Raw genomic sequence first — 24,056 nt, forward strand, 5'->3', positions numbered from 1 at the left:
ACTAGAAATGAATCAGAGATTCAAGAAAAATTAATGTTAACCATAAATGTAATGTTGTTATTCCAAAAAGTTAAAATGCAATATGAAAAGAGAGAGGGAATAAAGAATTACCTTTCTAAACATAAAGCAACATCAGACATTATGAATATCATGGAAAAATCTTTAACCATCTTTTTCTTATTATGTTTATTTTACTTCATTATAAATTACCAATACTTTGTTCTTATTTTCAACTTTTTCTTTTCTTTATTTTTCAGTAAATACGCCTTTATTTCAAGTTTTGAGTTCCAAATCTTATCCCTCCTTCTCTCTCTCCCATCACCCCTCCCTGAGGTTATAAGCAATCCAATATATATTATACATGTGCAATTGTGTAAAATATTGCCATATTAATCATTTTGTGCAAGAAAACTTGAATAAAAGAAAAATGAAAGAGTGAAAAAAGCATGCTTCAGACTGTGTTCAGTCAGTATCAGTTCCTTCTTTGGAGGTGGATAGTATGCTTCATCATTATAGTCCTTTGGGATTGTCTTAGATCATTGTATTGCTAAGAATAGTTAAGTCATTCACTGTTCTTCATCAAATAATATTGCTGTCGTTGTGCACAATGCTCTCCTGTTTCTGCTCACTTCACTATACATTAGTTCATACAAGTCTTTCCAGGCCTTTCTGAAATTGTCCTGTTTTCTTATAGCACAATAATATTCCATCACAATCATATACCACAGTCTATTTAGCCATTCCCTAAATAATGGACATTCCTTTGATTTCTACTTCTTAGTCATCACAAAAAGAGCTGCTATAAATATTTTTCTACAAACAGGTCTTTTTTGCTTTTTTTGATGTCTTTGGAATATAAATAAACCTAGCAGTGGTCTTGCTGAATCAAAGGATATGCACAGTTTGATAGCCCTTTGGGCATAGTTCCAAACTGCTCTCCAAAATGGTTGCATCCTTTCACAGTGGATTAGCATCCCAGTTTTCCCACATCCCCTCCAAAATCCAATATTTTCTTTTTTTTGTTATATTTCTCACTCTGATAGGTGTGAAGTGATACCTCAGAGCTGTTTTAATTTGCATTTCTCTGATAAATAGTGATTTAGAGCATTTTTCATGTGACTATAGATAGCATTGTTTTCTTGAAACAAAAAGATTTCAAAGAAAATGGTGCATCACTAACCACAGTAATCATATTTTTCTCATTCCAACAAAACATTTCAGAATGATGTTTTTAAACCTATCTTGACTTTGATAGAGCTCAATTATTAAGTATTTTAATATCTATTTCATAAAATATAAGTATAGTAAACTAGAGTATTATTATTAAAAGAACATTCTCTAGAATTTATAGGGAAAAAAGGCTATTTTTTTCTATTTGTAAACATTCCAACTGAGACTGTGAAGGATATGAGTTCAGAAAATTGTGGACATCATTACATATAAGAGGAGCTATGGTATGCTTTTGCACACACGTATTTTCCTTTCACCTGTGACATCTCCAGAGTCTACCACTACTAGGGATATTATACACCCTCTCTGCCTGGAGAGGGGAAGAAAAGAGAGGAAAGAAAAGGTTAAGTCATTTGCCCAGGGTCCCACAAGTTAGTGTCTGAGGCTAGGTTTGAACACAGATCTTCCTGACTCCAGGCTTTGCACTGAGTCTAGTACCTACACTCTTACGGTTCAGTTTCTTGACCAGAACAACTCACATAAGGATTTGGCCATGGTTCGGTTTCCAACCCTTCTATGTGACTATGGATAGATCATTAAATCTTTTAAGCCTGTTTCATCATAGAAACACCTAGATAGTCATTATGAACTCTCCTTCATGGGACTACTGTAAAGAAAGCAGTTTTTAAATTGTATATAAATGTGAGTTGTTGGTAGTGTTATTGGTATTGCTGAATAGATTAATATGAAACAGTAAGACAGGAGAACTGTATTTTTAAAATTCTGAAGCATTTCTGAGAATATTACACCACAAGCCAACAAGCAAATAGAAGAAATAATTAGTTGTCACACTACAGTGATTTTTATATCAAAGGTATTGCTTATGTTCATTGAAAAAGTAGAAAAAACTACCTTCATGTGATATGTTCAATTAACTTCAAAGATAAATTATATTTGTTGCCTAAAATAATTTCCTGTGGGAATGTGCTCTGAAAGTATAATGATGTTTGTACAAATCCAACTATTTTTTTTCATATAAAAAGCCACCTCAACTTCTGAAAAGATATTCCATCTATAAAGTAACAAATGTGCAATCTAGTCATCTACAATATGTATGTACGTTTAATGTTATATTAGTGGTGATTATAAGCTCAAACCCCTATTTCCCTCATTGCTTTTTATCTTCTTGCTTTATTTTGTATCCAAATTCCATAGATATGTAAATAATAGTAGAAAACACAATGTATAAACATGTTTTTTCCACTTTATCAAAATAGGTTCACTCACAGAACCATTTAGAAATCTATGAAGGAAAACTTGGCATAATAAGAGGAGATTGGCTTATAATGTGATCCACATCATTTGAGCATTTCTCCATTAAATTAATTCTAATGCATTTCTTTATTGGATACAAGGCACTAAGCATTACTGCTCTATACACTGTGTACTGGCAATTATTATACCATTTCCTATTTTAATTGTGACTGATTGCAATGCCCCATGATCTTTCAGAAATCTAGTGAAAACATACCACATAATATAGTGAGTCAATCATAACTGAGTAATACAAAACAATAGTTTCAGCTCCTTATAACAAAAGAAGAACCTACATTTTTCAAATGGGTACACTGTTTAGCAAAATGAATGGGAACTAAGAATGACAACAAATTTCTCTCATGGAATCTCACATCTTCAAAAACTTATTTCCGGGAGGCAGGCTCTCTCCTATGGGTGATACAAAATTCTTCAAAGTCACCTTTAAAAATATTTTCTCTTGAATTTATATCTCACAAAGAAAATATAAATCATACTCCAAATATTTTGATAGCAAACATACTGCACGTCTTCAATCCTACACAAAGACTACCAAAATAATTCTTGTAAATAATGCAGAGTTAGGGAAGAATACACTGGGTAGTAAAACATTATTTAAGATAGTAACAGATATATTCCATAATAGATAATGTTAATCCATATGAAATATTAAACTTAAATACAGAAATTCCAGAATATTTATAAAATTCTATAAATCTGTATGGTTAGCTACTTAGAAAATCTATCTATTCCCTAAAAATTATTAATATCTTAAAATTATAGAAGCAACATTTTATGTATAACTCAGCCTCTATCCATCTATACATCCCTATACAACTCATGGGGTTCAAGTTGCTTAGCAGTCCTGATATGTGGAGTGATGAAGGATTCAAGCAAACCACACATCAACTGTCCTGGTGTGACTTAGATATGCCAAATCTAAATGGATGGCTTCTCATGTGACCAATATTGGCTCCCTTCTGCTTCCTATTGAGTCCTGAAAATCAATTCAATCAATACTTTGGTAACTTTTCCAGGAGAATTCTTGATTAGCCCTATCCCCTGCATATAATCTTGATTCTCCCCTCTCATTATCCCTTGCCAACACCACCTCTGTGTATCCTTATCCTTGATTGTCACTCTCTAACCCCGAGGTATTTTTTTTTTCTGGACTTGGTTCATTTCTATAAGTTAAAATGCAACTTTAATGATAAAGCAGTGCCTTGGAAATGTATAGAAGTATAAGAAAGAATTCTGGGTATATAAAAAAGCCAACAGATAGCTTAACTGGAGTAGATAAAGCATAAGAGGGAATATATGAAATATGAATGGAAAATAGATGTTGAAAGAATCCACTGATCACCTCAGGAAAAAGATCCAAAGATGAAAACTCTAAGGAACATTATTGCCAAATTATAGAACTATTAGGTCAAGGAAAAGGCACTTCAAGTGGCCAGAAACAATTCAAATGCAGAACTTAGCAACTGCAACATGAGAGGAACAGAAGTCATGGAGCATGACATTCCAGAAGGCAAAGAAGCTAGGACTACAACCAAGAATAATCTACCTAATAAAATTAATCATAATACTTCAAGTGGGGAAATGGCCATTCAATAAAATAGAAGAATTTCAAGTTTTCATAAAGAGAAGACCAGAATTGGAAAAAAATTAATCGCTAATATCAAGACCCAAGAGAAGCATGAACAGATAAATAGGGAAATGAAAACATAAGGGATTCAAAGGAGCTGAACTGTTTACATTCCTACATGAGAAAATGATATTTTTATGAGTCTTTAAAATATACCACTAGAAGGAATTATACAGCTAGAAGGAATATACATAGAAAAAGGATATAGGTATAAAGTAAGTTTGAGGGAATGACAAAAAAAATTAAGGGATGAGAAAGAGTAGTACACTCAGTGAAGAATGAAGGGAGAGGTAGAAGAGGGTAAATTATTTCACATGAACAGGCACAAAAACCTATTACAGTGAACAGAAAGATGAGGTGGGCAATGGGCATCACTTGAACCTTACTCTCATCAGTATTGGCTCCAAAAGGGAATAATATGCACAATCAGTTAAATATAGAAATCTATCTTACCTGACAGAAAGTGGGAGGAAAAGATATTAAGTAAAGGGGGAAGGGGACTGACAGAAAAGAGGGCAGACTGGGAGAGGTCATAAACAGAAGCAAAACACTGAAGAGGAGGGAAAGGAAAGAGAGGACAAACAGGAAGAAAAAGTAGGATGGAAGGAAATACAGTTAGTAATCATAACTGTGAATGTGAATGGGATGAATTCTCCCAAAAGAGGAAGCAGATAACAGTGGATAAAAAAAACAGAATCTTACAATATGTTGTTTACAGGAAATACACTCAAGGCAGAGAAACACAAACAGAGTAAAGGCAAGTGCCTGGAGCAGGATCTATTGTGCTTCAGCTAAAGTAAAAAAAAGAAAGGAAGGAAGGAAGAAAAGAAGGAAGGAAAAAAGAAAGAAAGAAAGAGGAGGAGGGGAGGAGGAGGAGGAGGAAGAAGAGGAAGAAGAAGAAGAAGAGGAAGAAGAGGAAGAAGAAGAAGAAGAAGAAGAAGAAGAAAAAGAAGAAGAAGAAGAAGAGGAGGAGTAGGAGGAGGAGGAAGAAGAAGAAGAAGTAGTAGTAGTAGTAGTAGTAGTAGTAGTAGTAGTAGTAGTAGTAGTAGTAGTAGTAATAGTAGTAGTAGTAGCAGCAATCCTGGTCTCAGACAAAGCAAAAACAAAAATAAACCTAATTAAAAGAGATAAGAAAGGAAACTACATCTTGCTAAAAGATACCATGTACAACGAAGTAATATCAGAACTAAACATACATACCGTGAGGTATAGCATTCAAATTCTTAAAGGAGAAGTTAAGTCAATTATAGGTTCATGACCAAACAAGAGTTAGAGAGCATTATGAAATGTAAAATGGATCATTTTGATTATATTAAATTTAAAATTTTTTGCACAAACAAAACCAATGCAACCAAGATTAGAAGGAAAGCAGAAAGCTGGGAAAGACTTTTTACAGCAAGTATTTCTGATAAAGGCCTCATTTCTCAAATATTTGGAGTACTTACTCTTTATAAGAATACAAGCCATTCTTGTCTGAAATCCAAGACTTACATGAACTAATGCTGAGGGAAGTGAGCAGAACCAGGAGAACATTGTACACAATAACAGCAACATTGTGCAATGATCAACTATGATAGACTTGGCTCTTCTCAGCAATATAATGATCTAAAACAATCCAAAAGACTCATCATGGAAAATGCTCTCTACAGCCAGAGAGAGAGAGAGAACTGATAGAGTCTGAATACAGAACAAAGCATACTATTTTTGCATTGTTTTTTTTTCCTTTCTTATGGTTTTCCCTTTTGTTCTGATTCTTCTTTCACAACATGACTAATATGGAAATATGTTTAACATGATTGTACATATATAACCTAAAAAATGCCCATCCTGTACCTTGTGTCCTACACCTGTGAGGAGGTAGGTGACGTGCTTTATTAAAAAGTCCTCTGGAGATATGGTTGGTCATTGCTATGAGCAGAGTTATTTAAAAAAAAAAAAAAGAATGCAGGGCAGGTAGGAGGCACAGTGGACAAAGCACCAGCCCTGGATTCAGGAGGACTTGAGTTCAAATCCGGCCTCAGACACTTGACACTTACTAGATGTGTGACCCTGGGCAAGTCATTTAACCCTCATTGCCCCACAAAAAATAATAATAAAAATAAAAATAAATAAAAATTAAAAAAACAAGCCATTCCTCAATTGATAAACAGTCAACAGATATGAACAGAGAGTTTTTAAATGAAGAAATAAAAGCTATCTATAGGCATATTAAAAAGTGCTCTTTAAAAAAGTGCTCTAAATCACTTTTATTAGAGAAATGCAAATTAAAACAACTCTGAGGTACCATTTCACACCTATGAAATGGGCTAATATGATAATAAAGGAAAATTATAAATGCAGGAAAAGATTTGGGAAAATTGTGGCACTGGTGCACTGTTAGTGAAGTTGTGGACTGATCCAGCTATTCTGAAGAGCAATTCAGAACTAAACCCAAAGGGCAATCAAACTCTGCATACCCTTCAGTCCAGAAATACCACAACTAGATCTCTCTCCTAAAGAGATCATAAAAAAAGAGAAAAGGACCTACATGTACAAAAATATTTTATAGCAGCCCTTTTCATGGTGACAAAATATTAGAGACTAAGGGGATGCCCATCAGTTGGGGAACGGCTGAACAAGATGTGGTATATGAATGGAATGGAATACTATTGTGCAATAAGAAATGATGAACAGGCAGATTTCAGAAAAACATGGAAAGACTTGCCCAAACTGATGCAAAGTGAAATAAGCAGAACTAAAAAATCATTGTACAGTATCAGCAACATTGATTATGATCAACTATGCATGACTCAGCTCTTCCCAGCAACACAATGATCCAAGACAAATACAAAGGACTATGAAGTTGAAAATGCTATCAAAAAAAAAAGAAAAAAGAAAGTGCTATCTCCATCCAGATAAAGAACTCATAGACTCTGAATACAGATTGAAGCATACTTTTTCACTTTATTGTTTTTCATTTTTTTTTCTTTTTGATCTGTTTCTTCTTTCAGAACTATGTCTAATATTGAAATATGTTTTGCATGATAGCACAGGTATATCAAATTAACTGCCATTTTAAGAAAGGGTGAGAGGAGATATGGAAGGAAAAAAATTTGGAACTCAAAATCTTGTAAAAATGAATGCTAAAAATTGTCTTGACAGATAATTGGGGAAAATGAAATACTATTAAAAAAAGAAAAAGATAAAAGTACTATGTGCTTATTTTCAACATCATGTCTAGAACCAAAAACTATAAATGAGAAATGAATGTAAGGGCATTACTTAGATGTATTACTAAAAGTTTTAAAGCTTTCTCAAAAATGACAAAAGTCATCTGATGAACTCTAAAATTCATTATTTCATTTTATTAGAAAACTGTTAAGTGAGAAATGTAAATATTCTTCAAATTTACAAAAAGAACAAAATATATAATTTGGATGACAGAATAATTTTTGCCCCACAGTCCTTCCTAGGAATATAAAAGTATTTCCCATGAGTGTCTCCTGCTATCAAGTCAAACCAAAATCAACCTTCTAATTCTGCAATAAAGAAGAAAAGAAGAAAACAGTTCCCAATTAACAATTCATATATAAGAACATGAAATGAGACTAGGATGCACCATTTATATTATATATATGACTAAAACATAGACCAAATATAGCTATTTTCTTATATATTTTATTTATATAGCATAGATTTTGAAAGAGCACAAAGCACTTACCTGGTCAGGTTTCATTAAGAATACAAAATGGAAATGTCAGAATAAAGATCTTTTTTCATTTCTATATAGAAAGATGATAACAGACCACATATAATATTTAAATGGAGCAAAAAGGGCTTGTAAGATCTATCGACCAGAAAACATAAATTAAATATCAATAAAATGATAAATGATCCAATTAGAAAGATACTAATATGATACTTGAGTATAGGTAACTTGATTGACTAAACTTAACACAGTTTCAAAATGAAAGTCCATCTTAATGACGTATAAAAACATTTATTAAGTCAATCATCCCTGCTTATCTAGCTAATCTTTGATACAGTTTATATATATATATATATATATATATATATATATATATATATATATATATATATATATATATATATATATATATATATATATATATATATATATATATATATAAAGTTGAGCACAGTGGATAAGGCACCAGCCCTGGATTCAGAAAGACCTCAGCTCAAATCCAGGCTCAGATACTTACCACTTACTGTGTGATTCTGGGCAAGTCACTTAACCCCCACTCCTCCACAAAATAAATTGAAATTTTTTTTAATTTAAAAAAAGATGTAACGATTGGAATGACACCACCTGCTGGAAACTTACTTTAGCAAAGCTCCTCCATGAGGAGAAGGCCTCTGAGGGCAAGGCCATGTGGCTTTTCTTTGGCGTCAGGAAGTGGCGTTTGTTTGTGGGAGGAAGAAGGGGCAAAGCTGGTGCTCTCACTCTCTCTTTCGCCAGGACTCTCGTGGAGAATGGAGCAGGAGAACCGTAGCTCCCCAAGACAGATAGATGAATCTAAGCCTTTCTCTCTCTCTTTACCAAATTCTTATTCTCCTTAATAAATGTTTAAAAGTCTAAATTCTCGCTAAAGCTTTTAATTTATTGGCAACCACTCATTAGATATTTTAGACAGTATAGCTAAAATTTTAGCCCCTTACAAAGAGAAATTTGGAAGTTTTTTAAATGAGTGAAATAGTTATATTAGCAAATGAAGATATTTATATACAACCCAGAAGAAATAAAACATTATATATCATAGCATCAGTTAAGAACATAAGGGAATTAAATAAGTTACATTGTTGATTAATGCATATGATCTTATTCACTTCAAGAATCAGAATGACAAATAGAATAGAGTGCTGATATTAATCAATATATTATAAATATCCACTTTCCTATAGTATGTTCACTACTCTACAACTGCTCTGAGTAACCAATATGTAAAATGTAAGGAAAAAATTATTTAATTATTTCTTTTGGAAAAATGAGATATTACAACCCAATTCACATCTAACCTTGTAAAAATCTCTATAAATTCAAATGAAAAATCACTAATCTTTTAACTTTCATTTCTTTCCCCTCTCAGAATTTTCCCAAATGGGTATATTTTCCCAAATATTAGTATAATATTTAATTTATGTCATATTTCAGATTACAGCAAGACTGTATAATTCTTTTTTATTTATTTAGGATTTTATTTTCCTCCAATTACATGTAAAAACAATTTTAATATCCATTTTAAAAACTTTGTGTTCCAAATTCTCTTCCTCCCTCCCCACATCCCCCTTAAAAACGCAAGCAATTCAATATAAGTTAAACATGTGTAGTCATGCAAAACATTTCCATATTAGTCAGGTTATAAAAGAAAACAGACAAAAAAACTCAAGAAAAATAAACTTTAAAAAACATGCTTCAATCTGTATTCAGCCACCATCAGTTCTTTCTCTGGAGATGGATTGCATTTTTATAAGTCCTTCAGAGTTGTCTTGGATCACTGCATTGCTGAGAATAGCCAGTCATTCACAGCCGATCATCTTACAATATTGTTGCTACTTCGTATATGGTACATCTCACTTTGCATCAGCTCATGTAAGTCCTTCCAGGTTTTTTTGAGCATACTGCTCATCATTTTACAGTTACTATTGCTAACTGTATGACCCTCCATCCTATTTCCTCCCCATGCCATTTACACTATTCTCTATCTCCCTTCACCCTTTCCCTCCTCAAAGGTATTTTGCTTCTGACTGCCCCCCTCCCCCAATCTGCCCTACCTTCCATCACCTCTCCTCCTTATTCCCTTCCCCTCCTACTGTCCTGCAAGGTAAAGTAGATTACTCCACCCAATTAAGTGTAACAATTGGAATGACGCCACCTGCTGGAGACTTACTGTAGAAGAGTTCTGCCCATGAAGCGAAGGTCTTTAAGGGCAAGACCAGGAGTCTTTTCTTTGGCGTCAGGAAGTGACGTGGGCTAGTGGGAGGAGGAAGGAAGAGACTGGCGCTCAGTCTCGGGCTCTTTCCTCTGGACTCCGGTGGAGAGCGGAGCTAGAAATGTGCTCTCCCTTTAATAGATAGGAATCTAGGCCTTTCTCTCTCTTTACTAAATTCTTATTCTCCTTAATAAATGCTTAAAAGTCTAACTCTTGCTAAAGCTTATAATTTATTGGCGACCACTCATTAGATATTTTAGACAGTTTAGCTAGAATTTTAGCCCTTAACAGATGGCTGACCACGAAGAGGAAAGCTAAACCTCAGTCTTCTGATCTTCTGGTTGGGTAAGAAATTTCCCCTACCCTCTCCCTTTAACTGCTAAGTACTGGCGTACTGGCTGTGTTTTCCCTTTAAATTTTTTCGAATGGACCTTTTAAACTCCCTAATTACCCTATTTTTGATTTTAGTCTGTTTAACCAGACAAATGGGAGATAAGATCATGTTAATGCTTTGTTTTTATGGATTTTCTATTTTTCTTTTTATTTTTGTTGGAGGAGCCAGCAAGGTACTTACACAAGGTCATATAAATACCCCCCCCCCCCTCTCCCAACCATGCTTTTTTAGAGAAACCTGAAGAGATTCCTGCAGCTTTTCCCAGTTCTAACACTAATTGTTGCTCTAATTTTGCATGCCTGGAGGCAATGACCCACCCTCTGGAAGCTTTTAATCCCCTAGCACCTGGAGGCAAAGTGGGGGAAGAGGAATCCAGGCCTGAGTTCAAAATCAAGTCTGATTCAAATTGCGCTGGCCCCTCCCCTCCTCTCCAGACTCCACCCTCTACTCCCCCCATGGCCAAGCCCATTGCTTCCCCTGCCTGGGAAGTCCAGAGATCTGATGCGCATGCTCAACTTTCTGTAACTACATGTGCAGCTTCAGGCTCAGCCCTTCCCCAGCCTGGCTGTGCTTCTGAGACAACCTTAGAAAACCCTTTAAATTCCAGATATGCTCGTTTTGTTCATAATTTTGCTAACCTGCTTTTGTCTTTAATTAGTAATCTTATAAAGCATTTGTATGGTGAAAAGACTGACAGACAATATAGAGGGGTTAAAGAAGAAAAACTTAAGCTGAATAAGACTGACAATCATCAACATAGTTCAAGACTCTGCTTCTTTTGCCATGGAAGGGTATATATTTTACAGAAATATAGAAGTAAGCAGCAAGGTATTGATATGAGTATTGGGGATTTTAGATATCGGAATCAAAAGTGTTCTGAATTCACTCAGAGTATTAATGTCAGTTCAGAGGTTACATAGGATTTCTATGCTATTACATATACATTTTGAAATTAATGGTACGGGTTTATTTTCATAGAGATTTTCATGCTTTTGAGATTGTGTCTTATACTTAGTTTCTAAAATGAGAATATTTGTAAAAGCTTTTTATAGTCATGTGATCAAGTTTATATTTTATAATAGTCTTATTAATATTAAGTTCATGCTCATTTAGATTTCCTTAGTTTGAATTTCACTGTCTTTTATTGTTCCATGTGTATTTTCTTCTATTCATTTATCTAATTTTAAAAAATTGAGAGATGGTTTTGATTTCATAATACAATGTTAATTCTAGGAGTATTGTGCTCCCATATTCTGAGTTGTTTGTTTTTGTTATTTTTTCTCAACTGATTATTTGATCAAACTCTTTAAAGCATTTCCCTGGCAAATTGTTTGCCATGGCAAGTGTAAATTGATTCTAGAAGTATTATTTTTGATAAGCATATTCCAAAAAAAAAAAAAAGAGGGGAACATTTGTAAAAGTTTTCTTTTTTTAAAAAAAGTTTTCTTTGAGATTCTGTTGTGCTTTAACTTGTATTTAAATATGTTCTGATTTTTCACAAAAGTACTAGTATACTAAGTAAAAAAAAGGGGTATTATTTGAAATTGTTGCATAATTATATATTGTGTTCTGAGTCAAGATGTATTCACATTTTTTGCAATCATTTATTATCCTCAATTTTTAAATCCATATGAGACTTGGATTATGGGAACTTATCATTTAAGATATTAATTGCCTTTATTCTGAGTTATCAGATGCCAGTTGGCCAAGATGCCATCCAATCACAAGAGGTATGGCCGAGGGAATGGCTTTTGACAAATGTTGAGGTTGGATTCTCTTGGTTTAATATTTTATTTTCTTTTTCCTCGCAATACTGTACAGATGGCTGGAAGTTTTGATCCCACCCATCTCACTTCTACACCTGGCTTCTATGCTCCCTCCTATATGCCTGATGCCATGGACATCTCAATCCCATTGTTAAGGGCTAAAATTCTAGCTAGTCTGTCTAAAATATCTAGTGAGTGGTCGCCAATAAATTATAAGCTTTAGCAAGAGTTAGACTTTTAAGCGTTTATTAAGGAGAATAAGAATTTGATAAAGAGAGAGAGAAAGGCCTAGATTCCTATCTATTAAAGGGAGAGCACATTTCTCGCTCCCCTCTCCACCAGCGTCCTCCAGAAAGAGAGAGAGCCTCAGCGCCAGTCTCTTCCTTCCTCCTCCCACTAGCCCACGTCACTTCCTGACACCAAAGAAAAGACTCCTGGTCTTGCCCTCAAAGACCTTCGCTTCATGTGTGAAACTCTTCTACAGTAAGTCTCCAGCAGGTGGCATCATTCCAATCGTTACACCATGCATCTGATTAAGTCTGACTCAGTTTCCTCCAATATGTTCGGTGGCATGGACATGTATTCCATCCACCTATTTTAAGCCTGGCATACTGCATGGGCAGTATATATTGCTCAAGTGTGGGAATGCTCATATCTCATCATTTCTCTGTTCTTTCATGGTAACCCCCATAATTATCTCAGGTGTCATGATAAATAACAGTGTTAAATTTGGCCTTGACATCTGTTACCAATTATATTAGATTTTTTAATTTCTCATAATGGCATGAGGATAATTAGGCAGATGATGTAAAAAGTGATGAAACAAAGATAAAAATTATTTTTAAAAATTAATATTGTAGCTATAGTAATATTATAATTTTAAAGAATGTTTCAATTTTTGTTTTATTATATGTTTCATGTGTAACAACTAAGATTCTGAATTCCCTTAGACATGTTTTTGAGAACTTTCATTGTTTGATTTGATTATTGATAAAGCTATTTTAAAGTTGTGTTAAGCTCAATTTTGTAGGAAATTTTCCTGGCTGATTACCAGCATCCACACATCAACCCCTGAAAAGACTTCCATTCCACGATTACACCTAGAGGACATCTGAGAAAAGACTTTCAGAGACTTTAAATGAACAGTTTTGATTTGTTGTTTTTGTTGTTTTTTTCTCTTTCTGTTATAATATACACCATCTGTAACATGTATTCTCTGCAGAGGCCCTCCCTTTGCAAGACTAATGTCAAAGCGTCGGTTCATGAGGACAAAAAAAAAATCACCCCTCTGGACAAAACTTTCCTCTCTTCCTTTTCTATATTGTTGTTCACATATTATTAGTTAGCAATAGTTATTATATTGTTTTTACTGTTCCGTCAAGGAAACATTTTGTTTCTTGAGGAACAACAGGGGGGACTGTAACAATTGGAATGACGCCACCTGCTGGAGACTTACTGTAGAAGAGTTCTGCCCATGAAGCGAAGGTCTTTGAGGGCAAGACCAGGAGTCTTTTCTTTGGCGTCAGGAAGTGACGCGGGCTAGTGGGAGGAGGAAGGAAGAGACTGGCGCTCAGTCTCGGGCTCTTTCCTCTGGGCTCCGGTGGATAGCGGAGCTAGAAATGTGCTCTCCCTTTAATAGATAGGAATCTAGGCCTTTCTCTTTACCAAATTCTTATTCTCCTTAATAAATGCTTAAAAGTCTAACTCTTGCTAAAGCTTATAATTTATTGGCGACCACTCATTAGATATTTTAGACAGTTTAGCTAGAATTTTAGCCCTTAACATAAGTGTGTATGTTAATCCCTCTGAGCCAATTCTGATGAGAGTAAGATTCACTCACTCCCCAGTACCTCCCCCATCTTCCCCTCCACTGTATAAGGGATTTTTTTGCTTCCTTTATGTAACATACTTTACCCCATTCCACCTCTTCCTTTCTCTCTCTCCCAGTGCATTCCTCTCTCATCCTTTAATTTTATTTTTAAAAGATACCATCCAAAAAAAATATCATCCCTTCATATTCAACTCCCACCTGTTCCCTCTGCCTAAATATACTCCATCTACCTGCCCTAATAATGAGAAAGTTCTTATGAGTTACAAGTATCATTTTTCCTTGTAGGAATGTAAACAGTTTAAGCTTTTATTATCCCTTATGGTTTCTTTTCCTGTTTACCTTTTTATGCTTCTCTTGAGTCTTATATTTTCTATTCAGCTCAGGTCTTTTCATCAAGAATGCCTGAAAGTCCTCTCTTTTACTGAATGCCCACTTTTCTCCCTGAAGGATTATACTAACTTTTGCTGGATAGGTGATTCTTGGTTGTAATCCCAGTTCCTTTGCCCTCCAGAATATCATATTTCAAGTCCTCCAATGCTTTAATGTAGAAATGGCTAAATCTTGTGTTATCCTGACTGTGGCTCCACAATACCTGAATTGTTTCTTTCTGGCTGCTTGCAATATTTTTTTCCTTGACCTGGGAGCTCCGGAACTTGGCTATAATATTCCTGGAGGTTTTCATTATGGGATCTCTTTCAGGAGGTGATTGGTGGATTCTTTCAATTTCTATTTTACCTTCTGTTTCTAGAATATCAGGGCAATTTTCCCTGACAATTTCTTGGAAGGTGATGTCCAGGGTCTTTTTTTGATTGTAGCTTTCAGATAATCCAATAATTTTCAAATTATCTCTCCTGGACTTATTTTCCAAGTCAGTTGTTTTTCCAATGAGATATTTCACATTGCCTTCTATTTTTTTCATGCTTTACGATTTGCTTTATTGTTTCTTGATTTCTCATAAAGTCATTAGCTTTCATTTGCTCAATCCTAGTTTTTAATTTCAGAGAGCTTTTGTAGCTCCATTTCCATTTGGCCAATTCAGCTTTTCAAGGCATACTTTTCCTCATTGGCCTTTTGTACCTTTTTTACTATTTGGCCTAGTCTGTTTTTCGAGGTATTATTTTCTTCAATATATTTCTGTGTCTCCTTTACCAAGCTGTAGGCTTTTTTTTCATGATTTTCTTGCATGACTCTCATTTCTTTTTCCATTTTTTCCTCTTCTTCTCTTACTTTATTTTCAAAGTCCTTTTTGAGCCCTTCTATGGCCTGAGACCAATTCATATTTTTCTTGGAAGCTTTGGATATAGGAGCTTTGACTTTGTTATCTTCTGAGGGTGTATTTTGATCTTCCTTGTCACTACAGAAACTTTCTGTGGTCAGCATTTTTTTCCTGTTTGCTCATTTTCCCAGCCTATTTCTTGACTTTTAACTCTTTGTTAAAGTGAGGCACTGCTTCCAGTGTGGAGGGTGCATAGTCCCAAGCTTCTAGTGGTTTGTGCAGCTGTTTTCAGAGGTACTTCTAGGTATTTAGAAATTTTTAGTTCTTCCATGATGGTATGATTTAAGGAGAAGTATGTTTACCATTTTCCTGGCCTGTACTCTGGTCTGCAAGCAACCACAGGCCTGCTTTTCTGCCCTGGAACTATGAATAGAATCTTGTTCTACTGTGGCTGCAAGCTCTTGTGAGCTTGTGCTCCTCCCCTGCCTGGGACCACCACCCAAGACTGTGACCAGGATCCAAGTATGGTTAAAGCAGAGTCCTACCTCAGTGTTAGCAAAGAGATCCCTGTAATCTTCTGTCCAATTGTTGGACCCCCTTACCATCTGTGCGCTGAGTTCCAGAAGAAGTTGCTGTCACTGCTGATTCAGAGGCTCCCAAGGCCTGTTCCTGGTGTGCTGGGACTGGGACTGGGTCTGCTCTGGGGCTGGGTCTGCACTGGGCTGTGCTCCATTCTCACCCCAGTAAAACAGACCTTTCTTGCTGACCTAAGTTGTCTCTGGCTGGAAATTTATTTCACCCTGTCTTTTGTGGGTTCTGTTGCCCCAGGAATTGTCTTATGGCATTGTTTGAAGGCATTTGGAGGGGTCTTGGGGAGAGCTCAAACAAGTCCTCCACCACCTTGGCTCTGTCCCTAGACTGTATAATTCTGCCCAGTTTCAGAGGTTCTAAAAATAATTTAGCACAATTGTCTCATCAATCTTCACAACCCCCATGAGAGATTAAGAATGTAGCAAATATAATTCAAAATTTGCAAACAGAATATTGATAAACAGAGCTGTTAGGTTACTTGCCTAAGATTACATGATACGTTGATGAAAAATCTCTTGGCAGATATGGAGTCAGTTTTCTGCTGAATCATCTGGGTCACTTTTTGTATAAATAAATAGCTGCCACGTCTGGTGCCAGGATGGGAGAATGAAGAAAGAACTCCCTGAAGCCTTCCCAAATTCCCTTCCAAACAACCTTGAAAAATACCTCCCAGCCAGGAGAGTGGAAGCAACTTAGCAGAACAGCAGGAAAGGTCTGGCTGGATGGGGTGGAAGGGGAGATCCAGCAGGAGGCCACCTGTGAGGCCCCCGCCTCTGCGCAATCCCAAAGGCAAGCCAGCAGTTCCAGACCAGCATCCTGGCAAAGCCCTACATACAGCTCAGTGTCTTTGTAGGTAGTCTAAATTTCATGGCAGGGTGTAGACATGTACATGTGCATTTAATTTAAAACTGAGTTTCTATTTCATTCCTTTTTTTTTTAAGTGAGGCAATTGGGGTTAAGTGATTTGCCCAGGGTCACACAGCTAGTAGGTGTTAAGTGTCTGAGGCCGGATTTGAACTCAGGTCCTCCTGACTCCAGGGCCGGTGCTCTATACACTGTGCCACCTAGCTGTCCCCATTCCTTTTCTTTAGAATCTCATGAAGGACCTAGAATAATGATTTAGCTGTGCAGAATCAACACAAGAATAGATCACTTTGTAAAGCCACCATTCTTACTTAGCATGTTTTCCTTTTGAAGTCTTAACTAAATTGAATTGCAATGCCATTTGGTAGTGTTGAGGATGTGGAGATGTTCTGGGGTTCCTCTTTATGACAAAGGCACAATGATTATGAGACCATTATCACTCTTTGGGATAATTTGATTTTCTTTTAAAGCTCATTTAAAATTATTTCCTAAACTTTTATCTAAGAAGCACATCTCTTTTTCTAGAGAGTCCTAAGATCATTATACAGATGAGTAGCCTGGGGCCCAGAGAAGTTAAGCCATTTTTCTCAAGGTTATAGAAGTCATAAGTGGCAGATTCAAGATCACTCATCCATACCTTGAAAAAAAATCCCAGAAAAAAAAATATCCTTATGAGGCTGGCATAAGAACTATGGAAGACTTTGATTTAGATGCTACAATTAATAATAGGTAAACTTGTAAATAAATCCAAATCTTTGCCATTGAACCAATTTATTTCCCCCAATTCTAAGAACAAAACCCCTTGACTTTAATTTCAATACTTCAATGTAATTACAATAACGATGTAGGGCTTAAAAATTGAATTAAACTACACATTTTTCTCTGTTAGCTTTGGCAGTTGTATTTTCCTCTCCTGACATAAAAAAGACAAAAGATCCTCAGGCAAATTCGTCCTTTTAGGTCTAAATAATAATTTCAAAATCTGGGATCAAGTCTTCTGAATAAGTAATTTTTATCTATCTAAAAAACCCTGACACACTTCCTGTTGATAGCTATATCAGTGTAATGTACCAAAGAAAACATGTATATTCTTTTACATTTGCAAAGAATGGTATAAAGTTAATTAATAGTAATTAATCATAGGATGAGCAAGATAGTTTCCGAAAAACCTGGAAAGACTTATACTGATACAAAGTGAAGTAAGCAGAACCAGGAGAACATTGTACACAGTAACGGCAATATTATACAATGACCAATTCTGAATGACTTAGCTGTTCTTAGCTATACAATGATCTAAAATAATTCTCAAAGGGCTTAGGATGAAAAAACCACCCATCCGCAGAAAAAAGAACTGATGGAGTCTGAATGCAGATTGAAGCATACTTTTTAAATTTTATTTTGGGGGTTTTTTGGTCTGTTTTCTTTTGTAACATTGCTAATGTAGGAATGTTTTACATGATCAGAGATGTATAATCTATATTAAATTGCTTGCCTTCTCAAAGAGAAGGGAAGGAAAGAAAAGAGGGAAATAATTTGGAACTAATTTTTAAATGAATATTAAAAATGTTTTTACATGTCATTAGAAAAATATAAAAATTTAAAAAGAAAAAGAAAGCTAATTACTTGAATAATCAACTTATGAAAATAGGTGAAGAGAAAGGAGAGAAAGATAAGAATCATTTATAGCACTTCCAATTATAGTTTAATTTTAAAAGATATGTAATGATCTTACCTGGCCCATCTTTCTTTATCTCTAAACTCCTAGGAGCTGAACTAAGGAAAGAGTTATGCTTCTTTCTGGCCATGCAAGTGCGAGGCGGCATGTATTTAGGTTTGCCATATGATTTCTCAAATGATTTTTGAACATCATAGTGGCCTGGTGGTGGAACATCCTGAAAAATGAATTGGTAATGATACATAAGTGTTTTGTAACATCTAACAAGGTTTTTCACTAGCTACAGGATCTGATATTCACAGATAAATGTGATAAAGATAAGAAAGAAGATTAGTGAGGTAGAGAACAAACCTCTTATTCTCTGCTTACCTTTTGTTCTGGTTCAAATTTATATTCATGCTGAGTCAAAGAGGATTTGGGGGAATTTCTGACCCTAAATCAGGTGGTTATCTGGGATAAAAGACTTGGATCTCTGCCTCAGACAAATTAATTGAGAAGAAAAGACTTAATCTTAGCTGTTACTTGGGACACTGTGACACTCTAGTGACTGCATTAAAGAGTTGTCAGTCTGAACACATCAGGAAGACGCCTCTAGTCACCACAGTTCAGTAGACTGGGGCTGAGAAAGCTAGCTAAAAAGATGAATCCCAGAAGCTAGAACCAAGTGCCACTGATCAGCAAAGCTTATGAGATGAGTAGTAACCAACATGCCCAGCAGAGAGCAATCTATCACAAGGTGAGAGGCAGTGAGCAGTAGAGACCAAAAACACACAATAGGAATATAGTAGAAACACATCCACCAGGGTAGCAGTAGTAGTAGCAGGCCTCCATCAGTCACGGACAACCATGGATCAGCACCTTGAAGAGCCACAGGCCACAGTGTGGCTGTGCAGTCCGATAGGGGAGCCGCAGCTCCTGAGTGACTTATAACCGGGAACTGCCGCATCCCGTGTTGTATCTACCCCATGAGGAGTAGCTGGAGTGTCCTCTCCAGGGCGCTGGCCTGGGTGAATCAATTGGAAAACAAGCAGTTGCCCATGTAGCAGGTTTTCCCTCTCTGCAACATTGGTGGATCCAGAGGAGAGGCAGAGCCAATACAGTTTGGCACCAGTGCCGCTGGCAGAAGTTGCCAGAGGCTTGTGTTGTCCAACATCCAACTGCCTAAGGGACTCGATTCCTGATTTTTCCTCGGAGTTAACTCCTGAAGCCTTTCCCATATATGGGTATAGCCGCAAGGCAGCGGAGGTTTAAAATCAGCGTTTCCTTCCCCAAGACGGGTTGCCCCACCAGGGTAGACAGCTGAGATATCCTGAAGTCTCTGTCTCAGGTCCACTTGTGATCTCCCGAGCTCCCAGGGGTTCAATGATCATCTGTATGCAGATGATTCTTGGGTCTGTATATCCAGTTCTAGTCTCTCTACTGAGGGACAGTCACACGTCACCAGCAGCTACTTGAACATCTGGAACTGAACATTCTGTGGGCATCTCAAATTCAACAGATCAAAAACAGAACTCATTATCTTTCTTTTCAATAAATATTTTAAATTAGTCTGTCTACCCCACTGTCCCAACTTTGAGGAAATAAAGCTCTCAATACACAGCTAATTTGGTCCAGCAAAAATAAAGCCCCATATTAGCCCTGTCTGGAAATGTATATCTCAGCATTTTAAGCTCATCCCCTCTCTGCCAAAAGGGGAGCAGTACATTTCATCTTCATTCTTTTAGACTCACAGGTGATCATCACAGCAATCAGAGTTCTAAAGTCTTTGAAAGTTGCTTTTCTCACACTTCACTCTGCACCAAGAACTCATTTTCATTCCCCCCAAACTCTCTTCATTCCAACATTCTTATGACTGTCAAAGATTCTACCATCTTGCCAGTCAGGCAGGTGTCACTTTCACAAACTCAATGCCATCCTTGAGTCCTCACTCTCATGCACCTCATACATCACATATGATGCCACATTTTGTGATTTCTGTCTTCGCATCTCTCATATATATTCCCTTCTCTCCACACATAGCCACAATCCTAGCTCAGACCAGACCTTCATTACCTTTCAACTAGACTAGTGCAAGAGTCTTCTGAACTGATCTCCCCACCCCAATCTCTTCTCCCCTCACTGTCAAGGGAATCTTTCTAGTGTACATCTGAACAGCTGCTCCATGAGCTCCAGTGGCTCCCTATTACTTCCAGAATTGAATATAAATTCCTGTTAGAGATAACACATCATGATAACCTGGCCCTGAGCTGCTAGAACCTTTGGTCTTCTTGGCATATTTCTTCTATCTACCAGTTACTTGTATTAGAAAGTGATATTCATGAGGGCAGGAAGTGTTTTTGCCTTCCCTTGGATCCCCAGCACTTAGAGCCATGCATAATACATGCTAATCACATGCTAATGTGCTAATCACATGCTAATGTTTGTTGACTACGTGAAGAAGTGCCATGGGAAGGACCAGGCTCAGAGACAGTAGCATGATGGCATCACCAGATACCATCAGAGGCCCTGCAGTGTCAGAGGCATGAGCTGCCTCTCTACACATACACCCTGAGCACATCTGTCTCCCTCTCTGCATGTCTTTTGCTTATATGCATTCCTTATCTTGCGTACTTTATGTGTATCCATTCTTACAATCAATGATCATGGGGCCCTATTACAAGCAAAGGGTTCCCATGGGACTACAATCACTTATAGGAATTCTGAAAAGGTTTAACAGATTTTTACTTTATAAATTCTTTAAAGAAAGAACAAATTTTCCTTCAGAGCATACAAGATTAGGAATTTAATTTATGTGTCAGCTTATTTACTATATGCTTTGCCCATAAAACTACAACCAGAACAGAGTAAAAGAAGGAATATGATCCTATGTCCTATCAAGATTGTCCCACTATATTCCAACCTCTGTAAAAACACTCATTTCCATTTTCCATTTATTGTTAATGTCATAAGGATATTCAGTTATACATGTATATGAATATGAGCTGTGATTGTCCAAACCAGCAATTTTTAATACATCTATTCCTGCTTCACGAGTTTGTGAACATATTTTATTTATTCTGTGAAATGAATCCATTTATTTCATGTTTAATAGTTTCCAATTAAGCTAAAAAGCTTACCCTTCTATCTGTTATAACTCCTTAATGCCCTACTTTTGTATTAAAATTTTAATCAACATCAGACCAACATGGATATTAATAATTACCACAATAATTCTCAACTAAATATCAAATACCATATACATTACAGTCATGTATAATTTAATCCTTTAAAGGATCATAACCTCAATGAAAATCTTTTAAATGTTTTATTTAGATTTTATTCTTTGTATATACTTCATATAGAAATGTTTATATTTTCTGCAAATTTATGTTAAAAAGATATTTCACCAAAAATATTAGGCGCTATTAGAATCCATTTATTTCTGTTTTTCAAAAAGACCTAATCTTTTGGGACATTATTATTTCAACAAGAAGTAATTTTAATATCAAAGAATGAGCATTAAAGCCTAAAGTATTGGGGAAAAGTCCAAGAAAAAAATAAATATTTTACAACAAAGGGAACTAATTTGCATTCAATGATAGCAGTTGCTCCCATTGACTCCAAGATGGACATTCACTGTAGGAGTTGTAGAATGTAGCTTATTTATTTTGATATCCAAGACAATAAATCAACAAAATAACCTCATATTGAAAAATTATTATAGATGGTAATAACTTCAAAGAAACAAAAGTAGAAGTCATATGTTCATCAAATTCACTGGTCAAAAATTAGCGTGCAATTATTGTTGTTCAATTGTTTCAGTCATGTTTGACTCTGTAATTCATTTGAAATTTTCTTCAAAGATACTGAAGCAGTTTGCCATTTCCTTCTCCAGCTCATTTTACATATGAGGAAACTGAGGCAAAAGGGTTAAGTGGCTTGCCTAGGGTCATACAGCTAGTAAATGTCTGGGGTCAGAATTCATGATGATGAGTCCTCCTGACTCCAGGCCTGTACCTCCCAGCTACCCAGTGTGCATATGGACAGAAGCAAACTAATGTGTGTGTGTGTGTGTGTGTGTGTGTTATACATGTATATGTGTGTATAGATATATTAAGGGATCCAGGTTTGGGCCTATAGCTCTGATATTCCTGGTGCTGCTCTTGCTCAAGGTATCTCTTTTATTAGGAGATCTATGAACATCTGACATCACCCACCACATGTACTAGATAATTTAAATATAGAAGTCCACCCTTCCAGGAATGAGGGGAGAGGCAAGGCCTGAAATTTCTGGCCTTTTTCCCTCATTCCTTCAGGAAGACATCTTAGCAATTGTTTTACTATTTTCTCCCTTTCTTTATGGTCTAAGTTTTCTTTTCTAGTGCTGCCGATACCAGGCTTCTTGAATCCCTAAGATTAGAGTGGCCAATAACAGCCCAACCATCTAAGTGGTGGATGGTCCTCAGAAATTTTTTGAAGGTTGCCATTAAGGAGCGGCATTTGGTTGAGGGAATATCTATCCAAGTTCTCTACCATGGGGGCTGAACTAGTTCTTAGCCTCAAAAAGTATCACAACTATTAGGAGATTAAAAGCTTAGGTTACTAGTAGCCTAAAAAAAAAAAAGCCACAAGGAGCTCCCTCTGGCTGCTCCAAGAGACTGGGCTGGTGGGTTATGGTGGGTCACTCAAGACACAAGGGAGACGTGCTCAACTGAATCAAGGTTGTGTCCTTGCTTTTAAAACGTCCCTTGCTCTGAATGGTCTTTTCCTGTTCTGGTTAGGCAAACTTCTTTTTTATTTTCTTTTTCTTTCTTCACATATAGACTACAAGTGCCACCACTATTTTTCCTTCTAATCTTAAAAGTGAGGTACCAGCCAGGTCTGAGTCAGCCGGCGAGGGCTGCAGCTGTCCAGAAATTTTAAAGTATACCAAAAATAATGTAGATCTTGAGCAACTTAGATTAGAATTCTGAAAAAAAACCTTTTTTACTTTTGTGGCATTAATCCATCAAAAAGACTGACTTTGTCTTGAGAAAACTACCTGCAGAAAGATATTGGAAGATTATTGCCATCTAGTCAGCATGGGCTGTCTAAAACTTGAATAACACATGGGCCAATGAAAAGACGGGAAACAAAAGCCTATCAGGTTGTATCAGTGCGTTTGCTCTTTTCCATGTCTAAGTTCCACAGTAACCCATTTTTCCTCTTATTCTGACAGTGTCTTACCTAATAATCTAATAACTCAGGGCCCCAGAGCCTGAAAGAAAAAGACTGAGCCTTGAACACTGTAGTTTCTTCCACAGAACTTGACCCAGTATCCTGAATGTAGTGGGTGCTATCAAAGAATAAGTGATGCGTGTCAAATTTCTCTTTGTTCCTGATGAGAGCAGTACCTTTTCTATATCTCACTAGTGTTGTGGAAATGAACCTGCAAACACAATTAACAAGGATAGAATTCCCTGAAACTATTGACCTAAATAGTTGAAATCTGTGAAGTTTTTATGCAAAATGCCTTTCTCTTTCTTTGCTGACCAAAAAAAAAAAGTTTAGCTTTTATTTTGTGGCCACTTTTGACAACAGTATGATGAGAAAATGTGCAGCTCAGCAGACTAAAGCAGGATCACTTGGGGGGAAATGTCCCCTATAACCTTGTTCTTTTAGTAAACCTGATGACT

General features: G+C 36.2%; 1 protein-coding gene across 1 annotated transcript in view; it reads right to left on the reverse strand.

Moving 5' to 3' along the window:
* STPG2 (sperm tail PG-rich repeat containing 2) overlaps positions 1–24,056 on the reverse strand; it is a 597,092-nt gene that overhangs the window by 335,030 nt on the left and 238,006 nt on the right. Inside the window, exon 11 of the mRNA XM_043972340.1 lies at positions 18,460–18,619. Within this exon, the coding sequence (XP_043828275.1) occupies positions 18,460–18,619 (160 nt within the window). The remainder of the gene's footprint in view (positions 1–18,459; positions 18,620–24,056) is intronic.

Source organism: Dromiciops gliroides, chromosome 6 (assembly GCF_019393635.1).
Source record: "Dromiciops gliroides isolate mDroGli1 chromosome 6, mDroGli1.pri, whole genome shotgun sequence".
Classification (NCBI taxonomy): Eukaryota; Metazoa; Chordata; class Mammalia; order Microbiotheria; family Microbiotheriidae; genus Dromiciops; species Dromiciops gliroides.